Genomic DNA, 26369 nt, shown 5'->3' with positions numbered 1-26369 from the left:
AATGCCTCACACGACACACCGTAGAGGTAATGCCTCCAAATCTTCAATGCATGAACAATCACTGCCAACTCTAAATCATGAAGAATGTAATTCTTCTCATGAACCTTCAACTGCCGAGACGCGTATGCAATCACCCTGTCATCCTACATCAATACTGCACCAAGCCCAATATGCGATGCATCACAATACATAGTATAGGATCCCAAACCCATGGATAATACCAATACCGGAGCTGTAGTCAAGACAGTCTTGAGCTTTTGAAAGCTCAACTCACACTCATCAGACCACCTGAATGGGGCACCCTTCTGGGTCAATTTAGTCAATGGGGCTGCGATGGATGAAAACCCCTCCACGAACCAGCGATAATAACTCGCCAAACCCTGGAAGCTCCAAATCTCTGTAGCTGAAGTAGGTCTAGGCCAGTTCTGAACTGTCTCAATCTTATTTGGATCCACGTTAATGCCCTCGGCAAATATAACATGTCCTAAAAAGGCAACCGAGTCCAACCGAAACTCACACTTTGAAAACTTGGCATATAACTGACTATCTCTTAGGGTCTGAAGTACTACCCAAAGATGCTGCTCATGCTCCTCTCGACTGCGGGAGTAGATCAAAATATCATCAATGAAGAGGATCATAAAGAATCCAAATAGGGCTTAAATACCAGATTCATCAAATCCATAAATGCTGCTGAGGCATTTGTCAAGCCAAATGACATCACTAGGAACGCATAATGCCCATTCCGAGTCCGAAAAGCTATCTTAGGGACATCTGATGCCCTAATCTTCAACTGATGATAGACAGATCTCAAATCAACCTTCGAAAATACTTGAATACTGATATTGACTGTGATTAACCCCAATTTTCTATTAATTTAATTGTATAAAACCAAAATCTATTTTTTGGGTCATACAGTTACTCTCAGCTTTGAGCGTGCAAGAGAGATGTGTTCTGCGTCCCACAACAATTATTGTAGTGTCCTCATATGTTATTAGACAATTTTCACCAGTTGAACTTTTTGAATTGAGTTAAGCTAAGGTTCAATTTCTCAAACACTTCTGATAGCAAGGCTAAAGGAAAGAAAGAGCTGGGAAGAACTAAATCTTCTACCAATAAAATATATAAGGTAGCATCTCGAGGATAAACTGTTAGTTCCCTACCTTGTTCTCGTTAGAATAAGCTGACCGAAATCCCGAATCAATCTAATTTATTTTGACGCAAATATAAATCGATTTTAAAATGAAGAAGATGAATTGAACAAAATGACATTGGACAAAAGGAAGACGACATAAGAAAGTGCACTTCCAAGAAGGGGGCAAACAATAAGAACATTAACCCTTCTCTAGGGTCAGAAAATTTGCACATCATCACAACACTTCATTCAGTCAATAATTAAGCTGTCACAGTTAAAACATTCAATAACCAGCTCTCCTGAAATAAAACTATCACAAGAATATTCTGAAATTGGTGAGGAGGAATTACTAAAACAAAGGTTAATTACAACTCTTACCTAGAACAGATACTATCATACCAATATTTTAAAAGAGGTTCAATAAGAACAATGCCAGTCTTACTCATTTGGGTGAAAGTTTTAATACTTCCAAACTGGGAATTGATGGAAAGAGGAGCTATCAACACTGTTATAAGCCATATGCAAATTAAAGGACTATTGTAAGATCGGAAGCCTAACGGCTAACTAATTCAATAGCATGCTTTTAGCGTCGCCTTTCCTTCGAATTGAAAGTTCCTTAGAGAGATGGACACACATCGAATGAGTTCAAAAGTCCATTGCTATTTGCGTAATCCTATACAAACATGTGCAAATAATCAAAAAGTTTCCTATCCTACAGTTTAAATGAAATACAGAATTGCACTACCTTCTCAACAAAAATGAAATACAGAATTGCACTACAACAAAGGAACCTTAAGGAACGTGCAAAGCTCAGAAATAACTTCGCATGATACGCAACCGGCAACACAATCAACTACAGAATATGCTGTTCTTAGAGAAATATAAGAAAAAGACAGAAAACTAGAGTTTATACTCAGATAAGAAGGGGCATGCAGGGAAAATTAATGAGGAAATGCCTTATTATGATCCCATATATAAGGATTAAGGAAGATATGAAATAGAGCTTTTATTTCAGGATGGTTTCAGCTTGATCAGTAAGAAACAAAGAGCATGAGTATCTCCAGACAAAAGAGATGCAAGGCATAAGCTGCGCTATCATCTCTAGACGAAAACACATATCAGTAGCTTGTCATTTCGAACCCATTGACTGTGAAACCTCCATCAACTGCTATAACTTGCCCAGTGATGTACGATGCTCCAGGTAGACAAAGATAAGCTACAAGGGATGAAACTTCTTGAGATTCTCCAGGGCGTCTAAGGGGAGTTCTAGATATTACGCCATCCAAAAATGTTTTATTTTCGAGCAACTGCAAAATTAAACATAAAATGCAGCAAAAATTGGAGAATATGCGGTTAAGTGAAAAGATTATATAAATATAAATACAGTAAGGGCTAGATTCAATAACATTAACTCCAGATAACAAATCTCTCAAGCTGCTACTGCTCAGTGCTCACATAAAATCCTGAAGCATTCTCCACAAGAAATGAAATTGGCTCCATTAAGATATGAATCATCAACATGCTTTGACAATGCATATAACCAAAAGAAACTCTAGTCTTTGAAAACATTGCAATCGTGATATAATTCTCTACACAAAGAAAAGTCAGCAAATACAAATTTTCCTGTCACATTCAGGGGATTTTTTTCCTTTTGGGAAACAAAAAGATACTAAAAGACAGGGTTAACCATTTCCAGTCATTTGCCACTTCTATAAATATTTTACCACAGTTAAATATGCTTAACAATATAAGAACATGAAATTAAATAAACTTTATTCACAAAAAAAAGTATGATTTCAAAGGAAAAATATGTTGTCAAAGGCGAAAAGTTCTAAGAAGTGCTCCATGTCTATTGGGGCTTTATTAAAGTGTGGGCTTTAGCTTTAAAAAGCGCAATGAAGGGAAAAAAACAAAAAATATTTATGTAATTCAAGAAAAAAGTAACAAGTTCATTCGTAATGTTCTCCTTAACTTATTTGCCGGTTATATTTGTTGTTTAGTACCGCTTGAATCAAGATAGAGCTCATGGGCAATGAGGCACGGTACCTTAGTGCCTTCCCTACATTGAAGCACAGCTTAAGCGAGTGGAAGCACGCTACCTGAGCTTTTCTGAGCTTCAAGGCTTAAACGCGCCTTAAATGAGCCTTTGACAACACTGGAAAATGATTGAAAAATAGATCTAAGGACCTGGAAAAGCCAGTAACTATTCGCCATATGCTATTCCTTTTCCAAATGAACACTGAAAACCATGAAATTCTTTTAAGGGTATATATGAATACAAGTTGCTTTAGCAGATTGCCACCAGTTATTTACTCAACATACAATACACTCCTTAAATGAATGCAACAGGAATACAAGTTGTATAAAACAATATGCTGAAGATCCAATAGATATCACCAAGGGGTGTGGTGGGATGAATGAGATCCCTTTACCCTTAACCGGAGGTCTCAAATTCGAGCCCTTGTAATTAAGAAACCCCTGGTAAGGAACGGTTCTCCCCTTTAACGGGCCTACGCGGTGCGAATCCAGACCAATCGGGTTAAAGGGTTCCAAAGACCGGATGGTTAGTCCAAAAAATAAAATGAAGAAGAAGAAGCCTTCCGACGACATACATAATGAAATTAGGTAGTTATTATAAAGCTCATGACAAGCTATTTTCACATTTATGATACACCATGTAAGTTCATGCTAAAAAATACAAGACTTATTATACAGTACAGTTAATTTGAGTCTATTAAGTTAGATAATGGCTAAGCCATGTTCTTGTGCAATGGCTGTTTTTCAATTTGACCTATGCCACTTTGTGCAACAGGCACAGGTATTCTTTAGCAAAAGGCAAAAGAATAGTTTGCTATGTGCTCATTGTGTGGCATGCCGTATATTTAGTTTTTTTCTTATGACTGTAAAAACTCTTAAAAGGTCATTTTGTGAGCCTGTTATGTAGTCTGAACTGCAGCATGCACCAGACACAACTTGAGAGAATTAATAAATGAAAAACGTGTAAATTCTCCGCGTGGGCCTCGGCGAAATCAAAGAAATGTTTTGCCTCAGGTAACTTGTATCTCCAATCGACAAGTACTTGCGCAAAGAGATTCATAAAATCAAATGCATAAGCAAGATTAAGAATATTACATGTTCTACCAAAGACGTCCTTATATACCACGGGGCAACACCATTAACCCGAATGCTATCGTTTGCCCATTCACAAGCCAGATTTCGCGTGAGTTGATTCATTGCCCCTGAAGTTAGTAAAGGAAAAGAAAACCTCAACACTCTATCTTCAATTGTTTAACAACTCAAAAGAGTGATAGTACAGCTAACCTTTTGTTGCTCCATAGATTGAGCCAGAGGACAGGTGCACCAGACCAGCAACAGAAGAGATAAAGACAACAGATCCATTTCCAGATGCTTTCAAAAGAGGGTGAGCAAGTTGACACAGATGGTATGCAGATTCTAAGTTGGTACTAAGAAGACGGGCATATTCTTCAGCAGAATAATCGGTGGTGGGCTTCCTAATGTTTGTCCCCACATTGTTTACCTATGGCCAGAAGATAGGACAATTACGTGGTTCAAAAAATTTACAGTCTGAAAATTGGGCCATCTAAAAACAGAAACATACATGTACAAGAGCAACAGATTGGTAATCAACAGTTTCTGTAGGACTTCTTTTTTGCACAAATAACAAGTAAAAATCCTTATGAAGCTTTAAAGGATCGCATTGGAATTTAGAGTCTGAAAACAGATGCGACAACACCATTCAAATGAGAACCTTAATAATCACATATATAGTCTAAGAGAACCTATAATGTTAATGCTAAGTAAGCTCTTTTCTGTCTATATGTCCTATTCTTTCACCATTAAACTAGTATTAATCAGTGATAGATCCATGTGATAAATCGTGGTGCATGTGCACCCTTCCTATTGGCCAAAATCCTGAAAAATATAGACATAATATGTTTAAAATGGCTATATATCATTATTATGCACCCATGTGCATGGCGAATTGAACGGTGCCCTGATTTAGCTTAGGTCACTGAAGACTCTGTCACTCATTGTCACTCATCAATCACTGTTAAGGATCTCTTGGTGAAAATCATCCCCATTTTTTACATGTGTGACTCCTCTTTTTATGTCCTTATCTTTTATTTCTTCCTGAAAAAGCTAATCTCAATTCACACCTTTGACAAAGTTTAATTTTCATCCAATAATATAACTGATAGATGCGCTTTCCTGACTTGTTAACATTTTGTCTCCTAATTCAGCTTCTAATTTTACTTAATAGATTGAATTAAAAGAAAAATCAAACTCTCGGGCCGATGATCAGTTTATTTGTATGAACCAACAACTTAGTAACCCAAACAGAGCTCAAAATTGACCAAACTGACTCATATACACTCATATTTTTGTGGCTAGTGGCATGCCTATATTAAGGAAATGATGGTGGTACACCCATGGTTTCCAGATCATGGATCCGCCTGGTATTAACAATGTTGACATTCGCTAAATTGGTTCCCGTTGGAAGTCACATATAAATTAAAATATTACTCATAGTTCAAACAAACGAGCTCCGCAACTACTAAGCGTTGGCATAACGTTTGGCTTATATTCAGTTTTAAAGCACTACAATACTGTTGGATATTGGGTTTGGGTCACGGGTCGCCCATATGGACTGACCCTACCCATTTAGAGGAGATAAAACCTTAAAGAGGTTACCTAGGGAAGTTAAAACACAGATAAATAAAAGAAAAAACTGCTGCACGTTAAAAAAAATAGTGGGAACGTGCGATTGTGTGAGCGGCAGTTTTTTCTTGAAACCTCTCTCTCCTTTATATATCTTTCTTCATCAACAGAGAAAATTGCTATGAAGTGATTCTCCCTAAAGTAAAAAACACACTGTGAAAAACAAAAACAAGGTATTTAGTTCGTGAACAAGAATTTCGTTTCCAAGAGAGACGAAGTCGGATTCAGGCAATTGATTGGAACAGATTCTGCAAAAACTTCCGCTGTTGTTAACAGGTACACAAATTCGATGTCCCTATCTTCATTGGTATCAGAGCCTTTGTTGTGTGTTCTATTATTTTGAATACACAGTTGAAGAATATTGCCATAAAGTTCTTTAACAATTCGTTTATTGGAAACGATACTCCTGTTGTGGTGGATTAAAACCAGAACTCAAATTGTTTTAATGTATTGGCTGTATATTTTTTTTAGTGTGTTTTTGACGCCGTCAATAGCGGCCTCCAACGTAATACAGTGACAAGTTTTCTATTAAAAGGTTCAGATATATTTTCTATATGCAAAAGAGAACAAATGAGTAGAGTCACTTTCTCTGTTTGGCATTTTCTTTAAATTTTTAAAGCCATTGCCAGTAAGTCTTCACAAATATTGAAAGAAATCTCATAACAATATTTGTTTCTAAAGAAGTGGCTTCACATGTTATGATTTGGGTCATGAATGTTTTTCATGTAATGTTAAAGAGATGTTTCTCTATGATCAGATGCCTAAGTCACGTTTTTCCTCTTTATTTGTAAGGGCTTCTTTGTAACAATAATCTTCTCTATTTTGTAATCTAAGTGTTAATGAATACTTGCCTTCCATTTTTTTTATTTTGGTTGACATATGTTCAAAACAGTGAGGCATGAGAAACTACAATTTTTTTTTGTTTGGGCAGATTGACTTATCTTTTTTGAATGGGTGCATGATATTCATATTTAACTTGTCAACAATATGTACTGATTGTGCCTTAACGTAATGGAATTATGCCAAGTTATAGTCAATCTCTATTGATAGAAAAGTGATCACATGTTTTTTTTGTGCTTAGACAGAGTATTTAAATATTAAAAATACTAGCCTTAGTTACATATATCCCTATTCTTCTACAAGTTATTGTGACATATGTTGTCACATTGAATGGTTGTATCCATTCTTATTGTTTCCTTGGTCCTATTTCAGATATGGGACAAGTTCGAATTATTCCAAGTGGGAGTTCTCGAAGTCGAGGAAGGGGACAACGTAGAAGGATACGTCGTCGCAGAACTTATTTCTATAATGATTCAGACTCGGAGCCTGAAGTCATTAGGAATGTCTCAAGGGCGAGGCAAAATGAGTTAAGGGATCAGAGGGCTGAGCGAAGGGAAGGAGAAAAGAAATTTAGGGATTTTAAGGAATTTAAAATGGGCCCTGATGCTTCCATTCCTGAACATGTACGCCTTTTTAGGTTAAAAAGAGCGGAATTGGCTAATTACATAGAAATCACTGATTGGGAAGCATTAGCTATTTTAGCGGACTCTCTTCGAGAGCCTTGGGGTGAAATTTTAACTGAAATTTATCATGATGTTTGGTCTAGTGCACCTTTTAGCGTATATGTGCAAGAGTTAGTGTTCGATTGGTACATGTATGTCCTAACAAACATGTAAATTGTTATTATGTGTTTTATCTTAATGAAATTTAAATTATGTTGGTTGTCTCACCAGTTACATATATTATTTATTGTTTTATTTTGTAATGGGATTGAGACTTGAAATGAAGTACACACTAAGAAGTGATTTTAATATTAATTAAAATATTTAGATATAGATGATGAATGGAAACGTAGTGACCTTTCGATTCTATACTAAATGTAAAATTAATATTATAATTAATTTACTTGAGTGTGTAATCACATGCATAAATTGACTGAAGTAAATATCATGTATAGCAATAATAAGGATGATACATATTAATCTAGTATATAGTAATGATATTATTAACTCATATGTGACTTGAACAAGGGTGACAAACTGAATGGTGAAAATTACGACATCTGGAGTCGTAAAATGTGGTATGTACTCGAAGAGCAAGATGCTCTTGAAAGTATTAACCATGTTGAGGGTAACACTGCCCAACACAGGAAGGATCGGGAAACTAAAAATATTTGGAAAAAGAAAGATTCCACTGCACGTGGAATTATTGTAAGTTCAGTTGTTGATGATCTCATCCACGAATGTGAGCAATATCCTACTGCTCAAGCTATATGAGCACATTTAAGAGAGGCATATGGGGTATAACTGTAACTCGCCTTCGACAGCTGACAATCAAGTTTGACACGTACAAAAAACGTCATGATCACAGTGTCAAGCAACATCTAAGGGTGATGTCAAACATGATTGCTCAACTCAAAAGTGATGGTCATGTTCTCTCTGATGAGTAGCAGGTTCAGGCAGTGATTCGGTCTCTTCCCAACAATTGGGAATATCTGAAGGCAAACTTGACCCACAATGACAGCATCAAAACTTTTGCTGATGCTGCCCGTCATGTGGAGCTTGAAGACGAGCGGCTTGGTGCTGCTAAAGCTGTACCTAATGCCTTTGTGGCAGAATCAAGTGGTACAAAGAGATCAAGCTTCAAGCGCAAGAGAAACTGGAAAAATGACGGAAAGGGTAAGGAGACCGGAGAAAGATCCTCCAAGAAAAGAAACAAGCCAAATTCTAAGAAAGGAAAACGGCTTTACAAGAAGAAAGACAAGAGTAAGATGAAGTGCTACAATTGCCAAGTTCCAGGGCATTTTGCTCGTGAGTGCACTGAGCCGAAAAAGGTAGCATTTCAAAACGCATCTCTTGGTGCTATATATGTTTCTAGCACTGTTTTACTAACTGAATCTTATCCTGTGTGGATTGTAGACTCAGGGGCCACCGACCATGTGAGCCGTGATAGAGAAGCGTTTATAGAGTTTCGTCGAGTTCCACCTGGATCAAAACATATATATATGGGAAATAATGCAAAGCTTGAAGTCAAAGGAATAGGCACTTGCAGAATGGACAGGCGTGGTGGCCAATCATTGATGTTGCATGACGTCCTATATGTTCCAGAGATTCGACGAAACTTAGTCTCTGTGTCTGTTCTTCTAGATTTAGATTTCAATTTGAACTTTAGTCGCAATGGTCTTAGAATTACTCAAGACAATGTTTTTTATGGTTTTGGACATCGTTATGATGGTTTTATTGTGTTAGATTGTAATCCTTTTACGTATAACTATTATGTTGACCGTTGTGTTATGGCATGTTATTCTAGTAATAATGGTGTTGATGTTATTACATGGCATGCAAGATTAGGTCACATAGGGCAGAGGATCGAATGAATAGATTGGCTAAGGAAGGACATTTAGATTCTTTCTCTAAAATTGAAATGCCAATTTGTGAAAATTGTCTTCTTTTTTTTTTTTATAACCGTGGTGTCCGGACCAGCTTGCGTGCACCTCGACTAATTCCACGGGATACCTGCCACCTCCCACCAGCAACAGGTACCAGGTAACTCTATCCACCAAGGCTTGAATAGATGGGAAGAAATCGCCTAGTATTTGCCTCCACTGGGATTTGAACCCGAGACCTCATGGTTCTCACCCACTTCACTAACCACTAGGTCACACCCTTGGGTGCTAATTTGTGAAAATTGTCTTGTTGGAAAGATTACACGTAAATCACTTGGAAAGGCTAAGAGAGCTGATTTTCCTTTGCAATTAATCCATTCTGATATCTGTGGTCCAATGAATGTGAGGGCTAGGTCTGGTGCTTTATATTTCATTACATTTATTGACGATTTCACGCGCTTTGGTTATGTCTATTTGATTTCTCATAAATCTGAAGCACTAGAATGCTTTAAGAAATATTTGAATGAAGCTGAGAATCAATTAGATAAAAGGATTAAGACCTTAAGAACCGATAGAGGGCGTGATATCTATCAAATCAGTTTGAAGAATTGTGTAATGAAAAGGGCATCACCAGACAGTTAACTATTCCTTACACACCTCAACAAAATGGTGTAGCAGAAAGAAGGAATAGAACAATATTGGATATGATAAGGTCCATGATGGCACGAGCAAATTTACCTATCTCCTTTTGGGGAGATGCGTTATTGACTGCAGCCTACATATTGAACAAAGTTCCTTCTAAATCAGTTTCTTCCACCCCTTATGAACTATGGACTGGTCATAAACCAAACTTAAATAATTTACGACCTTGGGGTTGTGCCGCATATGTAAAAGATTCTTTTAGCAAGTTTGGAAAATTAGGTCCAATAGGCAAGAAATGTATCTTCATAAGATATTCAGAACACTCCAAAGGGTATGTGTTCATTGGTGAATTAGAGGATGGAAGTGTTACCGAGATTGAATCACGAGATATCACATTTTTGGAAAATGATTTTCCAAAGAAGGGCGAGGTAAGGAATGGAGAGCCTCTTTATGAAATGTTGAACTCAGATAGTCAGCAAGTGTCTTCTGACACAGTTGATAATCAAATTGATCAGGATCTTGTTCTTGATCCGAGTGGAAGTGGGATTTCTCAATCCCAAAATCCTTCTGACGAATCTGAATTTCAACTACGAAAGAGTACCAGGAAAAATATACCCAAACGTACTTATGAGATTGAAGATTATGTTTTCTTGGTGTCTCCCATAGAAATGGATGAGCCAAAGTATGTGACTGAGGCTTTATCGAGCCCTGAAAAAGATGAGTGGATGACAACAATGAAAGAAGAATTGGAGTCCATGAAAACCAACAAAGTCTAGGATCTAGTTGACCTTCTGCCTGGGCGAAGAGCCATTGGGAACAAATTGGTTCTCAAAGTTAAACGCAAAGCGGATGGGTCAATAGAAAGATACAAGGCACGACTGGTGGCAAAAGGCTTTACTCAGATTATGAGGAAACATTTTCACCAGTTGTGAAATTTATCTCAATTCGCTTACTTTTGGCTATTGTTGCACGTTTGGATTTGGAATTACATCAAATGAACGTGAAGACAGCTTTTCTCAATGGAGAACTAAACGAAGAAATCTACATGGAACAATCTGTAGGCTTCATCGTTAAAGGCCAAGAAAAGAAGGTCTGTAGATTGAAAAGATCTATTTATGGTCTGAAGCAATCTTCAAGGCAATGGTATTTGAGATTTCACAAGGAGGTGATCTCGTATGATTTTACCATGATCAGTGAAGACCGTTGTATTTATGTGAAGAAATTCAATGGGATGTTTGTAATTTTTTCTCTTTACGTGGATGATATTTTATTGGCCGGAAATAATTTAGAGTATTTGAAAACTATCAAGTCATGGCTTTCAAAGTCATTGACATGAAAGATATGGGTGAGGCAGACTATATCCTTGGAGTTAAGATCCAAAGAGACCGTTCCAAAAAGTTATTGAGTCTATCTCAAGAAATTTATATAAAGAAAATTTTGGAGCGTTTTCGCATGAATAGTTGCAAATCCATGGATACTCCTATAGCGAGAGGTGAAACTTTAAGCCTTGAAATGTGTTCCAAGACTGAAAATGAAAAGGAAGACATGTCTCGAGTTCCGTATTCAAGTGTTGTCGGGAGCTTGATGTACGCTATGATGTGTACTCGCCGAGACATTTGTTATGCCGTAGGTCTGGTTAGCAGGTATCAATCCAATCCTGAAAGAGATCATTGAAAAGTTGTAAAGAGAATTTTCAGATACCTGAATTATTCACTATGTTATAGTGGAAATGATTTATACTTGAGAGGATATACAGATGTTGGATTGGGTTGGTGACCGGAATGATAGAAAATCAACATCCGGTTATGCTTTCTTACTTAATGGAAGTGCTATTTCATGGAAAAGTAAGAAACAAACTTATACAGCCCTTTCGACGATGGAAGCTGAGTTCGTGGCTTGTGCGTCTGCGGTACAAGAAGTTGTTTGGTTGAAGAGATTCTTTGAGCATTTGGATATTACAAAGAACTCTCAGGGTCCCATGACTCTATATTGTGATAGTCAAGCGGCTATTGCATACACAAAAGATACTAAGTATCACAGCAAGACCAAGCACATTGACATCAAGTATAACTTTGTGAGAGACATGGTTGCAAGTGGAGAGATAAATTTACAGTACATTCCTACGCGAAGCATGATAGCTAATCCTTTTACAAAGGCGATATCTAGAGACCTGTTTGAGAAACATGCTATGGCTCTTGGTTTGCGAAGGATATGAACATATTTATGTATTGTAAAATGACTTTATTATTATTATAATATGCTCATCAATATTTGACTCTTGAAATTATGCTTATATCTCGTATGCAGGTGATAATGTTTTGTTGATAAAGTGTGTCGAACAAGTTGCGAGATTGGCTCTCTCACATGAGCAATCGCCTCTTACGTTAAGAATCGTGAAGAGATGAGACCTTATAGAACCTTGGATAATGCGAGGTTATATTTACTTGTAAAGGTCGGTCTTGACAACTAGTCATACTTACGAATTTTACCATTCGATTATGACTTGTTTTGTAAGCCAGATGCGAGTTTCTCCAAAAGGTTGGATTTGAGGATTATTGAAGTGAGAAACTCGGGTTAGACATTTGGAAATGTCTAGACCAAGGTCTGTACGGTGTTGAATGATTAAAAGAATAAGACACACGCGCCAATATAAGGTGAGAACACCGTAACATGTGTTTCATACCACGTGCGCTATCGACCAATGGGATAATGGAAGAATGAATCCCTGCTTCTTCATTGTGTGAGATCCCAAAGAAGTTATATTAACTTTTATTGGAATACACTTTGACCTTTTACTGTCTCTTGAAGTGCCAATCAGTGTTGCTACTTTAGCATGTCACTAATAGTCATGAGTGATAGTGCATGTCTAGGAAAACAATTGATTTGGAATGGAAAGATTCGAGTAGAAAGGGAAGACAAACAAATTTTTTTTTGTAATTTAACTTGTATTCATAGGTCGACCATTACACTTACCATGATAGTATTGGGTGTAATTGTGGATACAATGTTATATATGAACTCGAGTTCACCTCTTTTCGAGGATGAGGGATCGGATAACTAGCTACTAGAGTAGCCAACAATGTCTGGGGTATTGCGAGTAATAATAAGATCCTCATGGTAGTAGTGAATCCTTTCTGCATGTGATTGGATTTCTACATAGAGCTATTAAACAACCTTAAAGGGTGTAAGAATATTGTAGCTCTTAATGCTCACAGGTCGCACGATCTATTTACCAATATGAATTACGTGTGTTATTCACATGGCACTAGTTTGGGTCTAGCCCATCATGTGCGAAGTGTAATGACTGACCCTACCCATTTAGAGGAGATAAAACCTTAAAGAGGTTACCTAGGGAAGTTAAAACACAGATAAATAAAAGAAAAAACTGTTGCACGTTAAAAAGAAATAATGGGAACGTGCGATTGTGTGAGCGACAGTTTTTTCTTGAAACCTCTCTCTCTCCTTTATATATCTTTCTTGCTCAACAGAGAAAATTGCTATGAAGTGATTCTCCCTAAAATAAGAAACACACTGTGAAAAACAAAAATAAGGTATTTAGTTCGTGAACAAGAATTTCATTTCCAAGAGAGACGAAGTCGGATTCGGGCAATTGATTGGAACAGATTCTGCAAAAACTTCCGTTGTTGTTAACAGGTACACAAATTCAATGTCCCTGTTACTCGATTTTAATCTTCAAATACAATACTCTCTATCTCAATTTATGCGACTTTTTCGTTTTTAGTCTATCACAAAAGTATGACACCTTTCTATATTTATTTAACTTTCTTATTTGATTTATAACCACACAAATATTTATGTCTTATTTTAAACGACAAATTTCAAAAGACTTTCTTTCTTTTAAGCATTTTTGGGCAGATTTTGACAAAAATCTTCGAATCCCAAAAATAGCTCTAGAGTAGTTTTTGAAGTTTTTGAAAATTTTCAAGTAAAATACTTTTCAGGTAAAATACATGTCCAATTCAACTTTCAAAAATTATTTTTCATCACACATGCAGAAACTCATTTTTTCAAGTTTCAATCAAATCTATATCTAAACGATAGCTAACATTCTATGTGAAGTCAAACACAATCACATTAAACTAAAACCGAGGGTGTAATAGAAGAATTGGGGTTATAGAACTAACAAGAATGTTCAGCTTTCCGTCGAAAGCAGAGGAGACATTTTCCATGAGCTGAACTCTCTGTTCCCTTGAAGAAGCATCGCAAACAGAACCCTTGACTTGAAGGCCTTTAACGGCCCACTCTTGCAAGCGTTCGTTGAGCTCTGCTTGATTCCGTGAACAAGTATACACTGTCGCACCCAGTTCCGCTAGTTCCTCCACAACCGCATGCCTAAGAAAATATGGCCATAAATTGAGGAATTGAATACTCATCCAAATTGAAACGCAGATACATTTACTAAAAAAAATAAAAATAAAAAAAATAAAAAAAAGGATTTTGGAGTTCGGTTTTACCCAATTCCACGAGTGCCGCCGGTTACGAGGGCGGTAAATCCTGAAAGAGACCATCTGGAACTGCTCCCAATGCATGCAACCTTCGCCATGAATTACTTTCGTAGAGATTTTAACTTCAAATGAGGGAGAAATAAAAGGATATTGTAATAGTAGTAGTACTAGTATTAGAATCCGAGATTAATATTAAAGTGTAAAACAATAATTATAACAAAATTATTTTGAGCACATTATGTTAATTTATTTTCGTATTCGAAATCGGGCTCGACTATTGCACGACATATCGGGTTCGAAACATGAAGAGTTGAAAATCGACCTCGAATCTCATCGAACCAGAACACGAGGTCAGAATGTCCGTCCTCGAGAACATTGAGCCCATGATCCTGGAATCGACCCTGACCCCGAATAAGCTCGAGGAAACATTGCCAGTATAACCAACAGAAGACCGAAATAACAGAAGGCTGAAATATCCATAACCGGTCGGATATTTCAGCGGAAATCTCGGCACGTATCAATAAAGAACCAGCAAATCAGCAAACCATGAGATTTTTACCTTTTATAGAATTATACCTAAAGTAGGACTCCCCTACTATATAAAGGAGGTTTGATTACTTGTAAAACACATTGTAACACACATCCCAAAGTAATATATTATTATTCTCGTCAAGTTCTTGTTACTCTCTTGCTGTTTCTGTTCTGATATCAATAAAAGCATTTTTGGCTTGAGGGTGACAAACCTTCTAAGTCTAAGACAGTTCAACTTGTGTGGTTAGGCATTTACTTTTCCATTACTTATTTCAATTGCAATCTGATTTGTCATTCAGTATCAAATTAAATCATGTATCCTTAAAACCACTTATAAATTCAATTGTTATCCGATTTTGAGGGTAAACAGTTTGGCGCCCACCGTGGGGTTAAGGATAATAGTGGTTATTTGATACAAATCTCCATAACACACATTACTTTACACTTGCTCTTTGAAGTGTCTCTGATTTCAGGATAAAACACAAAATGTCAAACTCTCAATCAGCACCCCTATATGTTGACAACGAGTCCGACCACCACGATGAAAATAACAACATAGCGCCCGGTAAAGGAGTACCGCCCGTTGATCCCATCGGAATTCCGATCGCAGATCCGATTGACGCTAATTCACATGTGGCTATCGACGCAAACTTACCTACCGACCCCGAAAATAGCATTTGTGGTGGAGCCCGATCGGCAACTCGAAATACACAAAATATTGAAGGAGACGGGATCAGTCTACGGGTGATCTTCGAAATATCGCAGGCTCAATATGCGGCGATAGCTCAGTTACAGAACCAAAGCCGTGCACCGAGCAGGGTTGAGCCCGATCCACCCTGGGAAGTCACCCGCAAGGATGAACTGGTCATAGAAAGGTCAAATGAATATGAATCGGGGCTAACCCCGAGATCATAAAAATGCTCGAGGAGCTGACAAAACGGATAGACTCAGGGGAGAAGAAAATCGAAGCTAATGACAAAAAAGTGGAAACCTACAATTCTAGAGTAGACCAAATCCGAGGAGCACCGCCAATATTAAAAGGCCTGAATTCTAAGAAGTTCGTGCAAAAACCTTTTCCTCCAAGCGCGGCTCTGAAGCCGATCCCTAAGAAATTCTGCATGCCCGAGATTACTAAGTATAACGGAACGATCGACCCAAATGAGCATGTAACCTCTTACAAATGTGCCATCAAAGGGAATGACTTGGAGGATGATGAGATCGAGTTTGTCCTATTGAAGAAGTTCGGAGAAACTCTATCAAAAGGGGCTATGATATGGTATTATAACTTACCTCCTAATTCTATTGATTCATTTGTTATGCTTGCTGATTCTTTCGTGAAAGCACACGCCGGGGCCATGAAGGTCGAGACAAGGAAATCGGACCTTTTCAAAGTAAAACGGAAGGATAACGAGATGCTCAGAGAGTTCGTGTCCCGTTTTCAAATGGAACTAATGGATCTGTCGCCGGTCGTTGATGATTGGGTCATTCAGGCTTTCACTCAAGGGCTCAATGTTCGAAACTCGGTGGCTCAGCAGCAGTTAAAACAAAACCTAATAGAATATCCGGTCGTTACTTGGGCCGACGTGCATAACCGGTATCAATCGAAGATCAGAGTGGAAGATGATCAACTCGGGGAACCTTCGGGGTCTGTTTATCCCGTCAGAACCCTCGACAGAGTCAAGAGAGACATCAATCGTGAACCGAGACCAAACAGGGATCGGTATCAGCCATATAATGGAGACCGAAGAAAGAGTGGGTCCAGGCGGAACTCCATGAGAAACGAAAGGAGAAATGACCGAAGTCAGAGCAACCAGGGACTCATGACCAAAAACAGCTTCGACAGGTCCATCGGGCCTAAAGAAGCACTGAGGCTATCGGAATACAACTTTAATGTCGATGTTACCGCCATTGTATCAGCTATCGGGCGCATCAAAGATATCAAATGGCCTCGACATCTAAAATCGGATCCAACCCAAAGGGATCCTAACCGGATATGCAAATATCATGGCACTCACGGTCACAGAACGGAAGATTGTCGACAACTGAGAGAGGAAGTAGCCCGACTATTCAATAATGGGGATCTTCGATAATTCTTAAGCGACCGAGCCAAAAATCATTTCAGGAATAGGGGTACTAACAAACAGACAGAACAAGAAGAACCTCAACACGTCATTAACATGATCATCGGTGGGGTCGATATCCCTCAGGGCCGATATTGAAACGCACTAAAGTATCTATCACTAGGGAGAAATGAACTCGAGACTACATACCGGAAGGAACTTTATCTTTCAATGACGAGGACGTGGAAGGGATTGTACAGCCCCACAATAATGCACTGGTAATATCTGTACTCGTAAATAAAACTCGAGTTAAACTTGTGTTAATTGATCCAGGTAGCTCGGCCAACATCATTCGATCGAGGGTCGTGGAGCAGCTCGGTATACAAGACCAAATCGTGCCTGCAGTCCGAGTTCTAAACGGATTCAACATGGCATGTGAAACCACTAAGGGTGAGATAATACTACCGGTAAACACCGCCGGGACCATACAGGAAGCTAAGTTTTATGTAATCGAAAGAGACATGAGGTACAACGCTTTGTTCGGAAGGCCATGGATCCACAACATGAAGGCAGTACCCTCAACTCTGCACCAAGTGTTAAAATTCCCAACACCAGATGGAATTAAAACTATCTACGGAGAACAGCCAGCCGCAAATGAGATGTTTGCGGTTGAAGAAGCAATTTCGATATCCGCACTTACAACGACAAAGGGGTCGAGTTCAATTACAAAGCCAGAAACCAAATAGCAATTACCGACACTAGCTTCGACCCAACTAGAAAAATAGGGGACTGATGAAGACGATGATTACGGGGTACCCAGTTCTTTTATAGCCCCCGATGATTCAGTCGCCACCAAATCGACGGTCGAGGAGCTGGAACAGGTCATATTGGTCGAGCATCTACCCAGTCGACAGGTATACCTAGGCATAGGGCTAAATCCCGAGCTCAGGAAAAAACTCATTCAGTTTCTTATGGCTAACATAGATTGTTTCGCTTGGTCCCACCGTGATATGACAGGGATCCCACCGGATATAACCACTCACAAGCTGAGCCTAGACCCGAAGTTCCATCCGGTCAAGAAAAAGAGGAGACCTTAGTCCGAGGTCAAACATGCTTTCATCAAGGACGATGTATCTAAACTCCTTAAAATAGGGTCCATTCGGGAGGTTAAATACCCAGATTGGTTAGCAAATGTAGTAGTAGTCCATAAAAAGGGAACAAATTAAGAATGTGTGTAGACTATAAGGATTTAAATAAGGCATGTCCCAAGGATTCTTTCCCTTTGCCCAACATCGATTGAATGATCGATGACACGGCTGGCCACGAGATCCTTAGTTTTCTCGATGCCTATTCCGGGTACAACCAAATACGGATGACCCCGGGTGATCAGGAAAAAACCTCCTTCATTACTAAATACGGCACATACTGCTACAACATGATGCCATTCGGTTTAAAGAATGCTGGTGCCACTTACCAATGCCTAGTAAATAGGATGTTCGAGGAACAAATAGGAAAATCAATTGAGGTTTACATTGAAGACATATTGGTTAAGTCCCTCCGAGCAGAGGACCATTTAAAACATTTGCAGGAAACCTTCAGCATATTAAAGAAATACAATATGAAGCTGAACCTGGAGAAATGTGCATTTGGAGATGGGTCAGGTAAATTCCTCAGGTTCATGGTATCCAACCGAAGAATCGAGGTCAACCTCGACAAAATCAAAGCCATCGAAGACATCACGGTTGTGGATAACGTGAAGGCCGTGCAAATATTAACCAGGCGCATAGCCGCCCTGGGGCGATTCATTTCAAGGTCATCCGACAAGAGCCACCGATTCTTCGCACTATTGAAGAAGAAGAATAACTTCTCATGGACCCCGGAATGCTAACGAGCTTTGGAGGAACTCAAACGGTACTTATCGAGCCTACCGCTGCTTCACACACCGAAGGTAGACGAACAACTATACTTGTACTTGGCAGTTTCGGAGATAGCGGTAAGTGGAGTCCTAGTCTGGGAAGAGAAAGGTACGCAATTTCCAATTTACTATGTTAGCAAGACCCTAGCTGAGGCCAAAACTAGGTATCCTCACCTAGAAAAACTGGCGCTCACTTTGCTAAGCGCCTTTAGGAAACTAAAACCATACTTCCAGTGTCACCCCAGATGTGTCGTAACTACTTACCCATTGAGAAATGTTATGCATAAGCCCGAGCTCTCGGGCCAATTGGCCAAATGGGCCGTGGAAATCAGTGGGTACGATATTGAATATCGACCTCGGACCACCATTAAGTCTCAAATTTTGGCGGACTTTATAGCTGACTTTACGCCGACCCTAATACCCGAGGTCTAAAGAGAGTTATTAATCAACTCAGGGATCTCCTCGGGAATCTGGACCCTCTTTACGGACGGAGCCTCGAACGCAAAAGGGCTTGGACTCGGCATCGTATTGAAATCGCCAACAGACAATGTAGTTAGGCAATCTATTAGGACTGTGAAATTGACTAACAATGAGGCCGAATTTGAGGCCATGATTGCAGGTCTCGAACTAGCCAAAAGCTTGGGGGCAGAGATAATTGAAGCTAAGTGCGACTCCCTCCTTGTGTTAAACCAAGTTAATGGGGCGCTCAAGGTTAGAGAAGAACGAATGCAAAGGTACCTGGATAAATTGCAGGTAACATTACATCGATTCAAATAATGGACTTTGCAACACATACCTCGGGATCAAAACAGTGAGGCCGATGCCCTCGCTAACCTAAGGTCATCGGTCGAGGATGACGAATTCAACTCGGGGTTAGTCGTACAACTTGTGAGATTGGTAGTGGAGGAAGGCCATGTCGAGATTAACTCAACGAGCCTAACTTGGGACTGGAGAAACAAATATATAAAATACCTAAAAACTGGGAAACTACCGCAGGATCCAAAGGAATCGAGGGCCCTATGTACACAGGCAGCCCGATTTAGCCTATCCGAAGACGGAACCCTGTTCAAAAGGGCGTTCGATGGCCCACTCGCGATATGTCTAGGACCATGGGACACCAAATACGTTTTGAGGGAAATCTATGAAGGCACCTGTGGAAATCATTCAGGTGTCGAATCACTGGTTCGAAAAGTTATCAGAGCCTGCTATTATTGGATCGATATGGAAAAGGACGCAAAGGAGTTCGTACGAAAATGTGATGAATGTCAAAGACACGCTCCGATGATTCATCAGCCCAGTGAACTGCTGCATTCGGTCTTGTCACCATGGTCATTTATGAAGTGGGGAATGGATATTGTCGGCCCCCTTCCATGGGCACCCGGTAAGGCACAATTCATTTTGTTTATGACTAACTATTTTTCTAAGTGTGTGGAAGCCCAGGCATACGAAAAGGTGAGGGAGAAAGAAATCATCGACTTCATTTGGGATCATATCATATGCCGATTCAGAATGTCGGCCGAGATCATGTGCGACAACGGGAAATAATTCATCGGCAGCAAGGTAAGCAAGTGTCACGACCCAAAATCCGTTAAAGGTCGTGATGGCACCGGACACCATTATCAGGCAAGCCAACACTAAATAGTTAATTAAATTCTCATTTTAATATTTTTTGAAATCGTAAATTTACTTCAATTTAACTAGTAAAAGATGAATTTACAGAGTAGATAATAATGTTTTCAAATTTCAATACTGAACATCCCATAATCATCCCAGAACCCGGCGTCACAAGTACATGAGCATCAACTAGGAAGATAAAATAAAATACAACACCTGTCCAGAATACAAATTAGACAGGAAAATACATAAGTAACTCTGAAGGGGACTCTGCTGGCTGCGGATCGTAGATGAAAATGCAGCTCACCTAAGTCTCCGCATTGACCACACCTCTGCGCCCGCAAGGCTGCTAGACATATATGCACCTGCACAAAAATGTGCAGCAAGTGTAGTATGAGTACGTAAATCAACGTGTACCCAGTAAGTAACTAGTCTAACCTCGAAGAAGTAGTGACGAGAGTTCGACTCCGACACTTATTAGTGGTCCAATAATAATATACCGATAATATAATAAATTATGGATTTTATGAGGCAACAATAAACTCAATAACATGAGGCAGGTAAATAATTCTCTTGTTAATAGGGGATTTCAAAATTTATTTTCATCTTTTAACAATTTATATCTCCGGCCAATGAGGCCATATCAATTATCAATAATTCCAAAACAATCAATTAAGTCATGCGCAAATCATGTCGAGGTCATACGGCCTGATCCAACATAATATTAAACTGTGCACAGCCGGATGGTCGAATGACGCGAACCATAGATGCATCTATTTAATCTACCGAGGCGCTCAACTCATTCCACAAAAGATAAACACATTCAGACAACCAAATCAAGGATTTATTTAGGTTTGATGCTTAAAGAAATATCAGTTCTCATTAACGGTCAAGTGACTCGTCCAAAACCCAAGTAGGTGAAGTCTAACCCTTTTGAAATTCCTTTATCAAGTCCCAATCTGTTTTAAATGGTTAAATTAACAAGTAGGATGCTAGCATCGCAAGTATAACATGATTTGGGTCCTAGACTACCCCGGACATAAGCATAATAGTAGCTACGCACAGACTCTCGTCACCTCGTACGTACGTAGCCCCCACAAATAGAAGCACATATTGAATTATTTCACCTATGGGGTAAATTCCCTCTTACAAGGTTAGAAAAGAGATTTACCTCACTCCGAAGTTTCATAACCGGCTCCCAAGCCATTCAGTCAACTCAAATCGATGCCCAACGCTCCAAAACTAGTCAATAAATGAGCAAATTCATAAATATATACTCTAATACTCATTATAATCCTATTTACAACAATTCCCAACTCCGTTCGAAAAGTCGATAAAATCACCCTCGGACCCATGTGCCCGGATTTCGAAAATTTTCGAAGATAAAGTTTACCCATAACCTCACAATCTCAAATATATAATTTATGTCCAATTCCATGCTCAAATTCGTGGTAAAAATCTAAAAATACCAAATTCTAGGTTTTTTTAACCAAAACCCCACAATTTCGACTAATTTTCATGTTTAAATCCGTATACAAACCATGTATTTAACTTATAACAAGTGGGAACAACTTACCTTGTGATGCTTGAATAAAATTACCCCTTCAAGCTCTCAAAAATCGCCCAAACCAAATGAAAATGGGAGAAAAAATGGGCAAAGTCTCACTTATAAGAATCCTCCTCTTCCCAGCGATCCTCGCATCTGCGGTCACTTGACCGCTTCAGCGGTTCCGCAGGTGCCCAAATGTTCCACTTCTGCGGTCAATCCCCCAGCTACCCACCTCCGCTTCTGCGCCTTCCTTTCCGCAGGTGCGGTCTTGCTTCTGCGGCGAGATGATCGCATCTGCGGTCTCAGCACTTCCCCACCAAAATCGCATCTGCGCCTTTTTGGCCGCTTCTGCAGCTCCGCACCTGCGGCCAAGACCTCGCAGGTGCGGTTACACCAGATGACAGCAGGCTTAGCAAATCTTTGTTAGGTCGAATTTAATCCGTTAACCATCCAAAATTCACCCGAGGCTGGGACCCCGTCCAATCACACCAACCAGTTCCAAAACATATTATGAACTTAGTCGAGCCTTTAACTCACAATAAAACAACGCTAAAATCATGAATCGCACTCCAATTCAAGCTTAATGAACTTTTGAACTTCAAACTTCTACATTCGATGCTGAAACCTATCAAATCACGTCCGATTGACCTCAAATTTTGCACATAAGTCATATTTGACATTACCGACCTACTCCAACTTCCGAAATCGAAATCCGATCCCGATATCAAATACTCCACTTCCGGTCAAACTTTCCAAAATCTTCAAATTTCTAACTTTCGCCAAATGACTCCAGAATGACCTACGGACCTCCAAATCCACTTTCGGACGCGCTCCCGATACCAGAACCACCATACAGGGCTATTTTCAGACTCGAAATCCCAAACGGATATCGATAACATTGAAATGCACTTCAACCCAAATTTATGAAATCCTTCAAAATAATGCTATCTTCCACAATAGGCGCCAAAATGTTCCCGGGTCACCCAAAAACCGATCCGTACATACGCCCAAGTCCTAAATTATCATACGAACCTGTTGGAACCTTCAAATCTCGATTCCGAGGTCGTTTACTCAAAAATCTAATATTAGTCAATTCTTCCAACTTAAGGCTTTCGAAATGAGGATTTTCTCTCCAATAACAACTTCGATCTCCTCGACATTCAATTCCGACCACGCGTACCAGTCGTAATACCTGAAATGAAGCTGCTCATGGCCTCAAACCACCGGACGACGCGCTAGAGCTTAAAACGATCGGTCGGGCCGTTATATTCTCTCCCACTTAAACCTACGTTCATCCTCGAACGTGTTAAGAACTGCTCTGGAGTTGTCCAAAATCACTGGCTAACACCTCATGCACCCACCCGTGCTATCACAACTCAGTTGAGCATATTAGCTCGAGCTACTCTGAAGATTTCCCCTTTTTCTTAGCCCATTAGGACTTAAAGCCCAATTCCAACATCCGGATTTCTCTGCCAGGCCTGCTTCCATCATACGAACACCATATCAATTTCTATACGATGCACCAATACATGATTGCATACCTTTGTTGGATCCACTCTACGCACTGCATAACTTACATGACCAATAACATCCTCTGATAACAATAGCCAAAATCTCACGAATCTGATGCTCACAATACACCTCATGATATATATAAGTCTTGTTTCAACATTGGCAATACCGCCACGACGGAAGAGACGTGTAGAAATTCATAACCAACTGCCAAGTCAACAAATCGTTGAACCTCTCCTCTTGACTAGAATCATCACCCCATTATGAACCGAATAATGGTATTTGCTCTTTAATATACTTCATATAATCCGATCGCACTGATCCCAGATCCAAAAATCTCGTCTCATCCAGTATAAGTTGCCCAGGCAATAAGCCACCTCAGGCACAACCAAAAGTCGCATATGATGCCACAATGTGCCAATAAGATACAAACCCAAACGTGATACCTAAGGAAAATGAACTCTAGAAAGGATCACTCAACCCGCATAACTAATTTAGACAACTGAAAAGGCATCATGAACCTTCCTTAGAAAATGGAAAACAAAACACACAAAAATAGCTATAGGGGACTGTACTCAATATCACACTATTGCGGCGTGCAACCCGATCCAAACAATATACTAGTATATTGGCCACAAGCATGCCAAGTGCATAATACCATCCCTGGGGGGGACAGATAGCGCCATGCGCTACAAAACTCAAGCACAACTAAGGTGCGATATATGATTTGCATATCGAGAGACATCCTGCTCATACAACACCATCGCTGCGCGGAACCTCAACACATATAAAATTAACAAGTAGTTTCACAACTCACACAACACAATACAATATTACATGAAGTAGCCGGTGATGAATTAACATCCAACGTCCGAATACTCCTCCACAAGGAGCGCTATGCTAAAATGAACACCTCCGGCCTGACATAGAGCCCACATTCATATCTAGATCCACCCACGGACCTCAAGCCGATTCGGATCGTACCATACTAGTCTAATAACCTTTCAAGGGTTCATAATAACCCCTTTCCCCATAACACACAAGAACAACCATCATATCTGGAACAAACCTCCACAACCAAATGAACCGAGCGCCCTCCAGGCATAAATTCTCACATGAACAATAGTACCGCAATCTCCACACTTGGTTCCAATCTTCAATCAATCAAGTGACTACATGTCACACTTATACAATCTTCCCCGTGGGACGTGCTCCTACCACCTTCCGCACTAGATAACAAGTCTGCACATCCATACCACCGGCCGCACAAATGTTGTAAAGCAATTCAAAAATCCGAAATCACTACTCAAAGCCTCTTACACAGGACACCAATCTCAGGTGACGCTAAAGACAATACCAGCTTACTCTAACTATCTGAATCCTTTCCCGCTCATCCGAGCTCTTGACATTCTTGTCGACACCAAACTGTAACCTTGATCCTCAACTTCCGAATCCCATGTCGATCACTGCACTTAATCATGCCAATGCGCAAGAGTACAAGAATTTCATCTTAACTTCCGAACTACTAATAGGGTAAACACTTCATCACATAAAAACCTTTTACTTAACTCATTCCAAGAGAACCATCGCAACACGCGACTGAATCCTCATATCCGCAGAAAATACCAACCTCAAGTAGTGGTCTAAACCATCATAAACCTTCCGGGATCCATCTGCACATAACATGCCATAATACTCGAAAGTCTCCCAATAAGATAAGTTACGGCGACTGTCAAACCTCGAACGTACCGTCACAAATCACATGAATAACCTAGCACACTGAAGGAGCTGATCATTGCCATCATTATGCCGATTCAACCATTGCTAACCGACCTAACTCTTTTTAATTTACCCTGGACTTGCCTTAGGAATAATAATAGCTCCATTCAAAATATGGCGAACTCAATCCGCAATCTTCATGAGTGATCCTATTTCACAAGACTACATTGTCTCAAAACCCACGAACCATTTCATACACTCCTTGTACGCATAATCGCGTCTTCCACTGATTTACCCATTTTGATGATTCTTTTATAAATCCAAAGTTACATTCTCCCCTTCCTCTCGTGATACCTCGTAGACCAAAGATAACACGGAACACTCCAAGCTCCTTTATCAAAATCCGCTGCAAAAGCTCGATGTTCAACCATACTATGGACTCGAAATCCATAGGCACCACATCTTAATTTTTGAATCCACTAGGACTGTTATTGAGAGTTACCCACTCTGACTTGGTCCCGAATATAATCAACTCCAAGTCTCTGCTAGCATATGAGCACCCTCTCAAAGAAGCACATGGCCGAATCATCTTCCTTGTAACTCGCCCCTACACGAAGCATAAATCCTGAGTCTTCCCAAAGCCTGAGCATGAATCGATAAGGCCAACTATAGCATACATTCCTCAAATCGCTTGCTCAAATTACCACTGATGTTCTCTTTCCTTAGTCGTAATAACCGATCAATATGCCGATAACTAGAAATCTTACAAATAGACGACCATGCAATCCAACTGTAGGCAGTGGGACTCTCTTACTTAGCATGAAGCTATTGTTGCATAAACCTGGAACCCACCAAGATTCTTCCTTCATCGACATGATCTAGCACAATCAACCCGCCAAATTCCTAGAAATCCTTCCATTAACCTTTAATGAACACTCCGAACCACTAGCCACATTTACATATTCAATCTCTTACCGGGTAGCCAGTAGAATTCTTTGCAAAAGCTTTGTCAACACCACGCGACCGCTAACCTGCTCACAGGAGATAACCCACCTGTGGAAATTAAATGCCGATATATTCCAACGTCGCTGCACTGGGTATAAT

At 39.7% G+C, this 26369-nt stretch overlaps 2 protein-coding genes and 1 pseudogene across 2 annotated transcripts; all 3 read right to left on the bottom strand.

Moving 5' to 3' along the window:
- Positions 1-143: 143 nt before the first annotated feature.
- On the bottom strand, positions 144-638 carry LOC138892549 (uncharacterized mitochondrial protein AtMg00860-like). Its single transcript, XM_070176281.1, has one exon. It carries the CDS (start codon positions 636-638, stop codon positions 144-146), a length of 495 nt encoding a protein of 164 aa, XP_070032382.1.
- Positions 639-2121: 1483 nt separating this feature from the next.
- LOC104098055 (tropinone reductase homolog At5g06060-like) lies at positions 2122-14578 on the bottom strand. Its single transcript, XM_009604708.4, has 5 exons — positions 14375-14578; positions 14045-14252; positions 4454-4670; positions 4265-4371; positions 2122-2439 (listed from the first exon to the last, which is right to left on the bottom strand). The coding sequence occupies exons 1-5, from the start codon at positions 14461-14463 to the stop codon at positions 2251-2253; spliced, it is 810 nt and encodes a 269-aa protein (XP_009603003.1). The 5' UTR covers positions 14464-14578; the 3' UTR covers positions 2122-2250.
- Positions 3915-4004, bottom strand: LOC117277172 (U5 spliceosomal RNA; annotated as a pseudogene).
- Positions 14579-26369: the final 11791 nt, after the last annotated feature.

The sequence above is a fragment of the Nicotiana tomentosiformis genome, chromosome 5 (genome assembly GCF_000390325.3).
Source record: "Nicotiana tomentosiformis chromosome 5, ASM39032v3, whole genome shotgun sequence".
Taxonomy (NCBI): Eukaryota; Viridiplantae; Streptophyta; class Magnoliopsida; order Solanales; family Solanaceae; genus Nicotiana; species Nicotiana tomentosiformis.
Note: the sequence above shows the minus strand (reverse complement) of the source record. Positions and strands in the feature narration are given on the sequence as shown.

Bases quoted from the DNA above. Each gene is read 5' to 3' on its own strand.
- LOC138892549 (XM_070176281.1), bottom strand. From the start codon at position 638: ATGATCCTCTTCATTGATGATATTTTGATCTACTCCCGCAGTCGAGAG.
- LOC104098055 (XM_009604708.4), bottom strand. From the start codon at position 14,463: ATGGCGAAGGTTGCATGCATTGGGAGCAGTTCCAGATGGTCTCTTTCA. The intron at 14,253-14,374 runs GTAAAACCGAAC...ATATTTTCTTAG, and splicing joins GGCGGCACTCGTGGAATTGG to GCATGCGGTTGTGGAGGAAC. The intron at 4,671-14,044 runs GTTAGTTCTATA...TTCTGGCCATAG, and splicing joins ACGGAAAGCTGAACATTCTT to GTAAACAATGTGGGGACAAA.